This window comes from Calidris pugnax, unplaced genomic scaffold (assembly GCF_001431845.1).
Source record: "Calidris pugnax isolate Ruff unplaced genomic scaffold, ASM143184v1 scaffold91, whole genome shotgun sequence".
NCBI classification, from domain to species: Eukaryota; Metazoa; Chordata; class Aves; order Charadriiformes; family Scolopacidae; genus Calidris; species Calidris pugnax.
The window spans coordinates 2,843,838-2,857,824 of record NW_015090898.1 but is presented as its reverse complement, the minus strand read 5'-3'; the positions used below and the strand labels follow the sequence as shown (position 1 = coordinate 2,857,824).

The following is a 13,987-nucleotide window of genomic DNA, read 5'->3' as shown; positions in this document are numbered from 1 at the left end:
CCTGGGCCAGACTCTCACCACACTGACTACATCCTGTGTGGAGGGTTTCATGCCTCACTCCACACGTGTTTTCCTGCTTTTCATGTCAGACTATGTTTACACTTTCCCACCCACCACAGCATCCCAGGGGGATGCCCCTTGGGAAACGAGGTGCTGGATGGAAATGCTGGAGATGGGCAGGAGCAGGACCCGTGGGCAGGGGGCTGTGGGGCTGTGGGATGCTCAGCCCACCCACGTTTCCAGCTCCTCCTCGCTGCTCCCAGCCCGTGCGGGAGGAGCGGAGCTGAGAAAAGGCTGCCCGGCAGGCAGGCTGAAGAGGAAGTAGATTTGCAAAGGGAGAGCAAAAGGGAAATTTCTCCTCTCCAAAATTTCCAAACCTGAGCGTTTTCCTGCAGATTCATGACTGCTCACCCCCGGGGGACGCTTTCCAAGCGCACGCCTTCCCTATTGCACCAGAATAATTCATTCACTTCCAGCAACTGCGGGCGGGCACAGACCTGTCCTGGCCCCTCCACGCCTCTTCCCATAGCTGAGCCCCTTCCCACCACACCACCGGGGGATGCGGGAGGTGAGGATGATGATGATGAGCTACTACCAGACATTGGGGGTCCCAGCCTTGCCATCAGTGAGGTGGTGACTACAGCAGTGAGGGTGTGAGAGCAGCCCTGAAAACACAAATAAATCACAAATGCCACCGGAGCTGCCGCCTCCTCCTTGCAATGAGCCACGCTCATCTCAGGGCTTATTGCAGGGAGGTCTGTGATTCAGGAATAATTTGGGTAACAAATAGCCAGGGTAACACTCCTCATTCTTTATATTTTAATGGCTTGCTGTCAGAGCTGCAAATAACCAACCCAGGCTCAGGGATTTGAATTTGCCTGTGGAGTTGCTGGCCCTTCTGTCCCGGAACCTTTCACAGCCCCTCTCTCTGCCAGGCAGGCACCTGCCCATCCTGTTCCTGGCATACAGGGAAAAGTGTTTCTCCTCTTTGTCACAATTTTTTCATCATTGCTGCTTCCTACTTTGCTTTATCTGCGGGGTATTCGGCTTTCTGTAACCCCCATCTAGCTGACGGACAGCAGTGTCACGCTGCGGTTTGGAAACCCCTGCCTCAGTAAATTACTTTTCTCTCTTTAGTCATCCTCGCTCGGAAATAAGACCAAGAGACAACATTTAATCACAGTCATCCTTGTTTCTGCCTGGATAAACATGAAGTCAGCCGGGGAAAATGTGAGTGATGTGTGGCTCAGGTTTATTAAGCGAAGGGTGGGTTTCAAAGGCCACCCTCAGCGGGTGGCCCGGTGGCAGAGGAGCACGGATTGGGCTCGGTTGTTCCGGCTCCAGGTCAGAAATGGGAGGTTGTTGGTTCAGCTGCTCTGGGGAGTTTGGTCTGGACCATGCAAATGGATACAGTGCCATGAGCACCGGCGCGTGTTGCCCAGTCAGCTGTGTGGGCTGCTGGTAAGTTTTCATACTAATTAATGTCACTCCGTGGTCAATTCCTGCTGTTGATGGAAATGCACATGAGATTACTCAAAACGTTTCCTGTTTATCTCCATTAATTGCGGGTTTCTTCTAAGGTCCTGTACCAATTGCAACACCAGATGCGATGCTGCAGTAAGAGGAGGGGGAGAAAGCCCCTCCCAAAAGCATCCCATCTTTGGGTGCACTCTCCCCCTGCCCTCCCACGGACTGTGAGGCCCCCTCGTCTGGTGAAAGCCAATGGTTTTCGTTATTGCTTGTGTGTAAAAACACTTCAGACCACGTCTGGTCTGCAGGTACTGCCCTTGGGGTGAAAAAGCTAAGAGGAATCAAAAACACGGGTTGTCGTTCTAGAGGGTTTTCCAGCTGCCTTTAAAAGAATATGAGAAATTTTTTTTGTTGTTTTTGCAAAATGTGCCTCTGAGAGCCCACCGTGTTGGGAGGGCACTGGTGGGGCTGGGGCTGGTGGTGGGCTAAGCTACACCAGCCCCTGCTGTTTCCCAGTCCAACCTGCTCGCTCAGACCTGCACCTCCAGCCCAGCCACCCCACTTGGCATCAAATGGTTCCTCCTAAATCACCTCTCAAAGCTGAATTTAAGCAAAAAAAAAAAAAAAAAAAAAAAAAGGTCAAGCTATAGGAAATTGCAGTTAGCAATAAAGGGTGCTGCTTGCTGATGTCTTGCTCTGCTCCTCAAGGTAGAGACGGTCCCAGTCACTGCCACCTCTTGGTCCCTCGCGTTCACATCTGGCCCTCCCAGTTTTGGGGGGACACCTCTGGGGCAGCGTTGCCCTCCCCGGGGCCGCCCTGGGCGATGCTGGTGGAGGTGAGGAGGAAGGCGGAGTAGGCGAGGTCAGCATCCTCCTTGGAGCTCTGGGGAAGGACAGGGGGACACCGTCAGGGGAACAGGGATGGGCAGCAGGACATGGCAGGAGAGAGGGCAGCATTAAGACAGGCAGCACCGGGGGACCATGAGTGTTTTGGGGTGATACAGGCAGACCGGGTGAGTGGGACAACCCGCTGCCAAGGTGAGAGCATCACGCCTTTGCTCAGCCTCAGGGAAGACCCCAAATATTTGTGGGTTTGGGACTCCACAACGTGCCTGTCCCCACATTTGGGGACCCAGCTCACCTGCCCTAAAGCTGCTGGGTTTTACTGGTTTCCTGATAGTTGCCTTTATTGCTCTGTTTCAGCTTTTTGCACTTATGACACCTACATATCGCCTTTGGCTGGGGACTTCTAAAAGGAAGGGCTTGCATCTGGTGCCTTTGGTTAGAGTGGGGTGGGTGGCCCTTGGCTATGATCTTACCAAAGAGGGGGTGGCAGGGGCTTGCCACAGCCACAGGAGCAAGTCACAGCCCTTCCTGCCCCCTGGACAGCTGCTGTCATGGGAGCATGGTGCTGGGGGAAGGCTGGGAGGTGGGATGTGCTCTGGCTTCTGGTCATCTGCTTATTTCAATCTTTTATACTTATGGTAACAACCAAGCCCTGACCCTACCTGGGGCTGATTTGGGGTACTGTGTTATTGTCCCTACTAAAACATGGGGTCAGGAAAGGGTTAAGGCTCCCCCACCGATGCTTATGTGCAGCAGGTGGTGGGATCAGGGTAAGATGGAGAGCACCTGAGTGTAAATAAGGCCCCTGGGAGAAGGCAACCCCTTTGGCAGAAGTTGGAGGGCTGTGGCTGTGTGTCTCAGGTCAGTAGGTTCCCTCCTGCCTCCTCTTACCCTTTTTGCCTTCTTTGTCTCAGCAGCACTTTCCGGGGCAACCACGGTGGTGACGAACTCTGCAGGGAGAGGAGGGGAGGCGTTAGGGTCTGAGGGTCATCACTGGGCAGGTATTTCTGTGGCTTTTGTGGGGTCCTTCTGCAAACCCATGGGAGAGCATCCCCCAGGCAGCCACCTACCGTCCCCTCCTATCTGGGTCTCCTGGGTCTCCTTCACACAGGCGTTATTGCTCGCGCTGTAATCCTTCACGCTTTCAAAGTCTGACATGCTGATGTTTGTCCTGTAGCTCCCCACGGACACCAGGTCTGTGAAGAGGGAGGAGATAAATACCCTGCATGGAGCTGGGGTGAGCGCATCCGCATCCCAAATGCCTCCGTGCAGGGAGACACCCAGCAATGCAGCACCCAAAGCCCCCGGAGGGGTGGTCTCTGTCTCAGCCCAGGCACCCTCCCCGCTGGGTGTTGGAGCTGGATGGATGGGGTCAGGGGGAGAAACGAGGTCCCTGCTCTCCCCATGGCATGGGGGGTACCAGGGGAGCAGCTCAGCCCAGCAGCGGGCACAAAATAGCATTTTTGTCTTAATATTGCTGAGATTTCTTAGAGATGGGGAAGGGCAGGGACTCACCAGATCTCTTCAGCTGCCTGTATTTAAACACGGCGAAAACTGCCACGAGGATCAGGAGCACGGCACCAAGAGGGCTCAGGATTAAAACAAGTTTATTGGGGCCGTGGCTTTCATCAGAGCTGGAGTGGAGGGAAAAGGTGTATCGTTAAGCTGTGGAATGCATTTCGTTGTTATTATTGAAGACTGAATAATAGGATTAAAACAAGTTTATTGGGGCCGTGGCCTTCATCAGAGCTGGAGTGGAGGGAAAAGATGTATCGTTAAGCTGTGAAATGCATTTTGTTATTATTATTGAAGACTGAATAACGTATATGAATTTCCAACAGTCTAAAATCTATGATAAATATGAGTGAGCGTGATGTGATTTAATTGATGAACTGTATCCCAGCACATCATAGGGGAATGAACAAAAATGCAGGGCAGAACTTGTGCCAAACCAGGTACATCAGCACCTTGGTTATAAACGTGTGAAGGAAAGCTCTGTAATCTCGACAGAGGTGTTTGCAATTAGTTTTGCTGTACCTGGAATCTCTAATAGTTCCCTTCTGGGACTGTATTTTCTCATTGGGCCTAGAGATTAATTTTAAGACATCTCGCCTTTTGCTATAACTTTTTGCTTCTATTCCTCTGATGTTTTGAGCTAAGTTCTTTGGGGACAGGATTATTTTTTGTTGTTGTTGCTAAACCACACACGCAGTGTGCAAACACAGCACTGGGCTGATAGAAACTTCACAAATATCATAAATGACCAGAGGCTGGGAGGGAACCAACCTTCCCGAGACAGCTGCGTCTTGAGCCCTAAGGTCGCTGTGGGACCTTCCTCGGGGAATAAAACCATCCTCGGCACGGCTCGGGGGCTCAACGTGGTTGGAGGGCTCAACATGGTTGGTGGGCTCAGCGTGGGCCGGGGGCTCGGCACGGCTGGTGGGCTCAGCGTGGGCCGGGGGCTCGGCGTTCTCCAGGAGGTTGAGGTCACTGTTGGCAGCGCTTCCTACATTTCCCAGGGAAGAAGGGACCATTAGTTGCACGAGCAGCAGAACGGAGACGGTGACACAGAAACTACTGGGGTGTATTTGGTGCACGTGGAACTGCAGCGGGTTTTGGCTGTAGGTGAGAGGCTCTTTGAAATGGGGCTTAGAGATCTGAAATAACCTTATTTTAAATAACTTGCTGCAGAAATCTCGAGTAGGCTCCCTCTCCCTACACACTTTTGAGAAGCCTTGCATTTCGAAGTTCTGCCTCTAGTATTTCTGGAGCAAATTTTGAATACTTGGTTTGTTTTTATTTCTATTTCTTTGCCCACCAAAGGCAGTGAAATAAGACTATTTCTCTCTGTTTTCACTTTGACCATCATCCACTGATGATGGTTGTCTGTGGGATATCTAGTGCTATAGGTTTTTCTGCTCAGCTTCTGACAATTTTCCTTCCCAAGAAAAACAAAATACTGTGCCAAAGCTGAGACTAAGCCCCTTGCTGTCCCAGGGGAGTGGGTGATAGCCCTTCCTTTCCTGCTCCCTCATATTTTCCTGTTTATTATGATAATAAGCTCCCTGGAGCAAGGTGTGTCTCCAAACTCCGTGCAGCCCTTCACCTGACAGGTGCCAGATGTTGCTTAATTTAAGTGAAGTTACATATTGTAATAGCAATAATTAGTCAGGACCAGGTTAAAAAGTAAAAAATCACTTCCTGTGAAAGGAAGTGATTTTTAGACTGACGGGGTTTTTTATGACCGGGAAACGGTGAGTGGATGAAAACCTGTACGACAAATTGCACAAAATCAGAGTGATCTCAGCACCTTCTCTGGGAGGCTGCCTGGATGAGAGCACTTCTGTTTTGAGGTGCTGCAGCCTAGTGGATGCGGAGAGGACTTTTCCCTCAGCAGAAGGCAGCTTGATTCACAGCCCCAAGGAGAAGGAAACCGCCTTTGCCCTGGAGCTCACCTCCGGTCACCGTCAGGTACACTGCCATGGTTTCCCCGTAGAGGCCGTTGTGCTTCACCCCACACCAGTACCAGCCTTGGTCTGTCTTTGACACCGAGTCGAAGCTCAGGATCACTGTCTTGTTGTCGGTGTCACAGCCAACGTTCATCCCCGGCTGCCTTTGGTCAGAAGCAGGCATGGGGGTGCAACCGGTGTTGCTCCACTTGCACCAGTACTTCTGGTAGGAGTAGTATTTGCACGGATAAGAGCAAGTTAAGTCGACCCGTGAACCCTCTTGCACCTCCACATCCTTCTTTCCCTGCAGTCCAGGTTGTCCTGTGAGGGCAAACAGAACGTCAAGACTGGTGTTAGTAGTTTCAGTGGTGGGAATAGTCATCAACTGGTAGTGGTGCTGCTAGAGATGGTGAACCAGGAGATGTATTTTTGAAGGACAGCGCTCCTCCCATTGCTAAATTAATGTTGGCGATACTGCATGTGCACCTCTGGGTGAAAGCTGGAGGGTTTTTTTGTAAGGCTTAAGAAATACTTGCATAAGAAACTCTTAACAACACTTTAGCATAAAACTGAAGCCTTGTGTTTCCATTTTAAACCTACTGGGGTGCGGGGAGATTGAACTTTTATAAGGTGAAACATTGTGCCAGGGTTAGACCTCACATTGATGTACTTTTCTTTTCCTGAAAAGCCATATCTGCTCCTTCATGGGGCTTAGGAGGTTGGTTTGTACCTACTGAGCAGACAGAGATCTGCCAACGCGCGAGTGTTAGGTCCTGGGTTCTTACAGGGAGCTCGTACCATCTATGATCTTCAGCTCAGTTGATGACTGCTGCTCATCGTCCTTGTTTGTCATGCACCAGTAATAGCCTTGGTCACTGTTCCTCAGCTGGTTGAGGATGACGGTGTACGTGTTGTTTTGTGGGTTGTTGTACATGGCCACTCTTCCTTCATACAGGCCTTGCACAAACCCTTCGTTATCTATGATCTTAGCACACCCGTTTTCTCTCCACTTGCACAAGTACTTCAACGAGGACCTTCTTAGAGGCTCATAGCGGCATTCAAAAGTTACTGAACTTCCTTTTACTCCAAATATTGTGGGCTTTCCTTGAGGAACCTTTGACTCTGGAGATAAAAAATGAAATTAGTAGCTCTACAAGTCTAACTTTTGCCCCTGTGGCACTCTCCCAAGAGAATAAATATTATCAAATCAAACAAAGCTGTTTTGGCTAAAGCAAGGCAAGGTGAAACTCAGGGGTGCAGATAGTAGGGAACTGTCCTGGCACTGCCAGGAATTAACCCTAAAGGGTCTGTCAGGCCTTTCTTTTTCCCAAATCCACTAGGCAGTGGTTGTCTTTGTGTACTGACATGTAAAAGTTTTGCTCCCTTTGCTAGGAGAAGGGCAGGTCTTCTTTCTACATCTCTCATTTTGAGATTTAAGGAATTAAGCCTTGAAGAGACCATTTGATTGTCTCAAACAGGTAGGCAGAACTTGCCTTCTGGAGTTTTGGGCTAGCCACTGCTGGGAAAGTTAAGTCATGATACAAGCTTTATTAGCCATGGTTTAGTATGTTACAGATAACTAAATGGATAGAAAGAAGTATCTAGATGAGAGGACAGGATAATAGCACTCTGTGAAATTAAATTAAAGTTCTTGTTAAGTGTTAAGGTGGGACTGTCAGTGATGTTGCTAAAGAGAAGCACAGATAAAGGAAAAAAAAAAACCACTGGGAATAACTTACCCTCATAGACGTGCACGTCCAGCTGCTTCGATACACCATTCTGCTCGTAGGTGCCAGCCCCGCACACGTACAGGCCAGAGTCCTCCCAGCCCATCTGAGTTATTGTGACGCTGAATGAGCCTGCAGGCTCCGTATTGGTCAGCATAACTCGCCCAACGTAATCCTCACCATATTTCTGGTAAGTATCAACAACATTCTGGCAGCCCCTTTTGTCCATCTTGCACAGGTATTTCCTATAGCTTGCATACTCTTTCCCAAAGCTGCAGTCCATGGTCAAAGTGCTGTGCAGCTTCACGTAGAAGAGATCAGCCCCCTCGGGTACGTGTGGACCTATGCATACAGAGACACCAGTCAATGCCTACTGCCAGCTCTGTCTGTGGGTGACTCTACTGTACCTTCAAAGGCTTTTTTTTAGCATAGGGTTTCTCTATCCTTTGCTATATTACGTGATCATGTGCCATTCCTGGTCAGAGCATGACCATGGAATCACAGAATGGATTGCTTTGGAAGGGACGTTAAAGACCATCCCATGGGCAAGGACACCTCCCACCAGACCAGGTTGCTCCAAGCCCCCTCCAACCTGGCCTTGAACCCCTCCAGGGATGAGGCAGCCCCAGCTTCTCTGGCCAGCGTGGGCCAGGCTCTCACCACCCTCACATGTAATGATCTACTCAGCTATGTCCCATGTCTGAGACAGCACAGAGACCTCAGTCCTGAAACGTGTTTCACTGCCTGCTCTATAGCAGGGTTTCTTCCAGAGCCTTCTTGCCAAGGGACATGCCATGAGTTTGCACCATGCTCTGTGCCCGTGGGGTGCCACCCTGCACACCGTGTTCCCCTGGACTCGAGCACAGGCTTGGCTTGCACAGCCATGAGTTGGAGGGTACATCGGAGGGATGGGCAGTTCTGCCTCAGACTGCATGCATCTCCCCAAACTTCAGTGGTTGAGAGAGGTTAGCAGCTTCCAAGCAATGTCTGTGACCTTAAGGTGAGATTCGTTTAATCTGATTTTTATGCCAGAGTTTTAGTTAAAAAAAAAAATATTAATGCTGTAAGAGGAGGGGCGAAAATGAAAAACTGGTGTTTCCTGAAAACATGGAGCATCTTGAGCTCTTAGACACTGGACACACTATCTGTGGAGCCTTATTAAAAAAAACAGGAGAAAAAAGTAAAAGAAAATAATAGTTTAAGGAGCCCCAGGACTGTAATTTACCTTCAGAAACTTCCAGGACGACTTTGTGGGAGAGCCCTCTGCCATTGATACCAATCCCACACTGGTAGGTGCCTTCATCTGCCTCTATGAGCCCGGTCATGTTAATCTGGAAGCTCTTTGCCAGTGGGTAGTCGATGATGGAGACTCTTCCTTGGAAGCCTGATGCGGTGTAGCCACTGGTAGAGACAATGGTGGTGCAGCCCGTGGCTGATTGCTTGCACCAGTACTTTCTGTCGTGTCTATTCACACTGGTGGGAGGGTAGAAGCATGTCACGGTGACAGACCCCTCGACCAGCCCATATACCTGCTGTGGTCCAAACACAGGGCTTTCAACTGCAAGAGGAAAACATGTTGGCTGTAAATGTCAGCTCTGGTACACAACCCCATGGGACTGTGGCACAGGACGGGTGGACTGGGGCGAGCAGGGACCCCGGGCTGAGCAGCATCATGGGTCTGACAGGTCCCATGGAAGTGGTGGGCACTGATGAGGGAGAGATGCTCCCTGAACCCTGCTCCCCACTCAGTGATGCCACCTCTGAGCTCAGGCCACCCACAAGATCTGTGTCCCCGACGGGTGACACTTACTTGCTGTCTTGGGGAGGTGTCTGCTGCTTGCAGATTGGGCTGGGAGGAGGGCGAGCAGGAAGATGAATGCTAGTGAAGTCATTTTTCTTGCATTCCCTGAAAAAAGGCACAGAAGTTGGTGAATTGTCACATTTTCAAAATGATTAAGTTAAATCTTCAAGTGATCCAGTAATGCTCATGCCTGAAGGATATGAGAGTTGTGGCTATAGAGCTAGAGACAAAATACAGCATTTAATCACTTCTGTCAAGCGATTGAATGGGAAAGAGGGAGCTGGTAACTCTGTTCTTGCCTGTGTTGCTGCCTGGCATCGTGACTGCCCGTGGGTCTCATCCCAACACCCCAACCTTCTCTTCTGTAAAACGAAGGGAGATGTTCTTATGACAAACCTGGTTAATGCAATGCCTAAAAACCACCAATGTCTCCATCAGAGCAAAGCATCCCTTGGGCAGGCAACAGCATCGCTGTGCACAGCGTAAGAAGCAATTTTGGTCAAACCAGAAGAGGTTTGATTCAAAATCGGAAATTATACCTGCTTTTATGCTTTTAAATCGGAACAGCTCGCCACAAGGCTGAAGTCCAGAAATGGTGGAAAAGTGCTGATCCCTGGCAGGTATCAGCAACCTGACCACCCAGAACTCAGCTGCCCACTTGACCCTTTCCAGGAGATAATGCTACTTCTCATAGTTTAATAGCTGGGATCATATTTTCTCTTGACGTTGTTCATGCAGTGAAAGGAAGGCTTGTTCCCCTGTGAGCCCAAGTGCCAAAACCACTCCTTACGCAAACCTGCTTCCACAGAATAGTTTGGTTTGGAAAGGACCTTTGAAGATCATCTAGTCCAGCCCCTTGCTCTGGGCAGGGATATTTTTCACTAGATCGTGCTGCTCAAAGCCCCGTTCAACCTTGAACACTTCCACTGATGGGGTACCCACAACATCTCTGGGCAACCTGTGCCAGTGTCTTACCACCCTGATTGTAAAAATGTCTTCCTTATGTCCAAATTTCTTCCCTACGTCATAGAGCAGAATTTCCATCTGAAGCCAGTGTTTAATTACTGCTCTTTGTTTCCCTGATCTCTTTGAGGACACACAAAAGAAAAAGGGAAATATTTCCACCTCCATTTTTTTTTCTTTCCTCAGCTGCTGGTAAAGTTAGTGATATGCAGGGATCTACCCCTCCAAGAATCAGACTTAGGCCAATAAAGCACTGTCCCACCTGCACATCCAACAAACCTACTGCACCCAAATTAACCCCTGCCCAGGACTCAAAATGATGGCTGTTGGGAACTCTCAAACCAAGCTGCAGGGCTCTTGAAACGTATCCATAGCCTTCAGGATATTTCTGACCTGTCCCTTGTTTAGGAATGAGTGAAAGCTCAGAGGAAGCCAAGGTTCTTAATTCTGTTGTCTTAAAACTGTTGTCTTTGGCCTGAACTGAGTTTGCTGTTGGACGCTGTCTTGGTGCAGTGATGGGAATGTGCATTTCCTGAGTGTGGATGTTGATCTACATGCGTACTCCAAGTTCTAGAGAAGATGATGGGTGCCAAGTCTTTATAAACGTGCAGAGGAATTTGATTTCAGGGTGTCAAGTGACACAATTTTATTAAGGGTAATTCCCGGTAGAAGACAAAGTCTTTTATTTCCGTGTTAAGATGAAAGGTGTTTTGTTGTGCTTTCTTCCTTGTAATGTGATTTCTAATTGCTCAGTGGCCACTTGTCCATGGCTAATAATTAACTCACTGAGCATGAAAAATGCTCTTTCATAGATATCCCAGAAGTAGACAGCAAGACAAACATAACATATTCACCAGAAAGCAAACAATATGGCACAAAAAGGGCCTTGATATTTGCCCCTTGCTAACAGCAGCTCCTTTGGCTGATGGTCACCTCACTGGCCTTCCCAGCCCTCTGTCTGCAGAGCAAGCAGGATCCCAGCTCAGCTTTCCCCTTCTTGGCAAAATTGAAGTAATTTGTTAGTCTAATTCCTTCCCAAAGCAATTGGCAAGTTCAAGGTTAGGGGCACCATTGTTTTGTCAAGTAGGGAAGGGTTACCAAGACCTCTTTTGTGAAATAATGGTGTAGCTGTGTCTACAAAGATGTGTGCAAGAGTGATGGCATCAGGGTCTCCATATGCATGTTAAAGAAGGAAAGAAATTGTGCTTCTCTGTCACCAAGGACGTGTGTGCACTTGTGCCTACACAAGAACAACGGTTCCTGTGTGCTTGTGTGACCAATTTCTGCAGCTCTGGGTTGCCTCTATTCCTGTTTTCTCAGATGTGGTTAAAACCTTCCCCCACTCACTGAATGAATGGACAGAAGTGCCACATAAAGCAAGTCTGAGCAAGCACAGACACTGGTTATGTAAAAAAAAAATCTGTGCTGTACTTCCACACGGATCTGCCGAGCTGGATGGATGGAAACCCCCTCTCTGCTGCCGGCACCGTGTCACACTGCGAGAGTGACACCTCTGAGCCCACAGAAATGAGCTTTGCTGGTCGCTCTGCAAGGAGCAAGCGCTGTTTGAGATGCTGGAGGAGAATTTCATCAAGCTTTTTTGGAAAAAGAGCTCTAGTTTCTTCTTGCTTTGAAAGAAGATTTGCTGCTGGATTTGCCATCTCTGGTCAGAGCACAAGGTCTAGACCTCAGACTTCCAGGGAAGAGAAAAAGTTGCCGAGATCATATGAAAAGGAGTGCAAGTAAGTGGTTGTGCAAGTGGTTTGTGTTCATGCTCGTGGAGGTGGAGTTGGAAGGAGAGAGGAGATGGGACAGAAGAGGTTTGCAGGGGGCTATAGAAGAGTCAAGAGGCTTGAAAGCAGAGGGAAATTCCAGGTGTGCTGTCTCAGAGCAGCCAAGAAGCAGGTTTGTGGCAAGTGTACTGGTGGGTCTGCAGAGCCCTCACCCTGCTGTGTGCCCAGGGCTTGGTGCCTGCTGGAGAACCAGTGCTGGAAAGGGAAAATCGCCTGTGCCCAGCCTGTACTCCTCCTGCCACTCAGCTGCACCTTCTCACTGCTCTATTCAACTTTTCAGGAGTAGAGAAAGTGGGGAAAAAAATAGTTCTCCTTTGTTTTGTGTTGGTGAAACCTTTCCTGGAGCTGGAAGTGGAGGTGAGGCTTCATTTTGGGCTTCATATACAGAGGTACAACTGCATCAGTATGTGCCCCCTGTGTCTGGCAGCACCAGCAATAATCTGCCCTGGGTAGTGATGCCATGACTGGTCCTGAGGGGTTTCCCTAAGTCCTGGTGGGGCTCTGGTGGTTGGCACTAAGCACGAGGCTTGCACAGTGCTCCCACAACCTTCCTGGAGAAGGCTCATTTGGTCACCCCATGGTTTTTTTGCAGTTGCATGGGGTTTTTTTGCAGATCCTCCAGCTGTTTTTCCTGGGGACTGTGTGATGTAGTTGGTTTGGACTCAGTTGCCACATTGGGTTCCCCTCTGCATGTTCCACATCCCCTGGATGGGATGAGCACGTGAGCCCATGGTGTCCCCACGGACTGATGGACACTGGAAACCTCTCCTGCAGGGAAAACCTGATCCTACCACACCACATGGGTCACCAGGACCTTGTTTGGTAGCCAATATTCACGACACTGTGCGGGTTGGTGCCTGCAGCCCACTTTGTGTGGATCAGGAGGGATCAGAGAGGCTGAGAGGAACCTGGACACAATTTGTGCCCCATTGTCCATGCTGGCAATGGTGCTGATTCTGATGCTTTGCACCAGGGTGATGGCATTGTCTTTTCTGGGACACTTTGCCAGGCGGGGGTGGCTCTGTGGTCTCTAGCTGCTTGCGGTGTGCTGGTGTGTTTGTGTGTATAATGCAACAGGGATTTCAAAGAATTATATCATACAAGACCAGAACAAGGTAGGCTAATCATTAGCAGGATTAATACTAACAAATCAAAACATTTAGTTGTAATCTGCTTTGAAGCAGAAGATCTAGCCATTACTGGGTGAATGGCATTGACTATCTCCCAGTCACCTCTTTCCGTGCTTGGTTTGAGTTGCCACGTTCATGACCAAGAGCTTGGGAATGGCTGCTGAAACCCCCACCAAGCGCGGCCACAGGTGTGTGAGCACATGAGAAACCTGGAAAGTGTTTGAGTGTTAATAAACCCCAACTGTAGACCTGTACCACAATGACGGGTAAAAACTCATTACAACTCATAATATGTTTCTGTAATTTGGACTTTTAACAAGTAACTCCCAAGTAACAGGCAATAAGACCAGAGGGAATGGCCTCAAGTTGCACCAGGGGAGGTTTAGATTGGATATCAGGAAAAATTTCTTCACCAAAAGGGTTATCAGACATTGGAACAGGCTGCCCAGGGGAGTGGTTGAGTCACCATCCCTGGAGGTATTTAAAAGACATTTAGATTTGGTGCTGAGGGACATGGTTTAATGGTAACTTGGCAGTGCTGGGTTAATGGTTGGACTTGATGTTAAAGATCTCTTCCAAGAAAATGATTCTATGGAAGTGGTTCATGGTGCTTTTGAAGGTCAGTAGGAGGTTGCTGTGGAGCAGCTGTGGTATGAGCCCTTTTGTGCTGGCGTTCCTCATCTATTTTGTGTTGGATTCTTCCCTGGCTCCTTCAGTGCTGAAAGCCCTGCAGGATTGTTTTGGGTTGGGAACACCACCTTCCTCTCCAGCACTACCATATACCTAAATTTTCAAATATTGCCTTCAG

At 49.1% G+C, this 13,987-nt stretch overlaps 1 protein-coding gene across 1 annotated transcript in view; it reads right to left on the bottom strand.

The window, feature by feature from the left end:
* Positions 1–1,172: 1,172 nt before the first annotated feature.
* LOC106891718 (polymeric immunoglobulin receptor-like) overlaps positions 1,173–13,987 on the bottom strand; it is a 25,328-nt gene continuing 12,513 nt past the window's right edge. Inside the window, exons 2-11 of the mRNA XM_014948434.1 lie at positions 9,303–9,398; positions 8,718–9,050; positions 7,505–7,834; positions 6,564–6,887; positions 5,772–6,086; positions 4,603–4,822; positions 3,832–3,950; positions 3,387–3,512; positions 3,208–3,266; positions 1,173–2,353 (exon numbers count right to left, since the gene is read on the bottom strand). Of these exons, the coding sequence (XP_014803920.1) occupies positions 2,222–2,353; positions 3,208–3,266; positions 3,387–3,512; positions 3,832–3,950; positions 4,603–4,822; positions 5,772–6,086; positions 6,564–6,887; positions 7,505–7,834; positions 8,718–9,050; positions 9,303–9,384 (2,040 nt within the window). The 5' untranslated portion in view covers positions 9,385–9,398 and the 3' untranslated portion in view covers positions 1,173–2,221. The remainder of the gene's footprint in view (positions 2,354–3,207; positions 3,267–3,386; positions 3,513–3,831; positions 3,951–4,602; positions 4,823–5,771; positions 6,087–6,563; positions 6,888–7,504; positions 7,835–8,717; positions 9,051–9,302; positions 9,399–13,987) is intronic.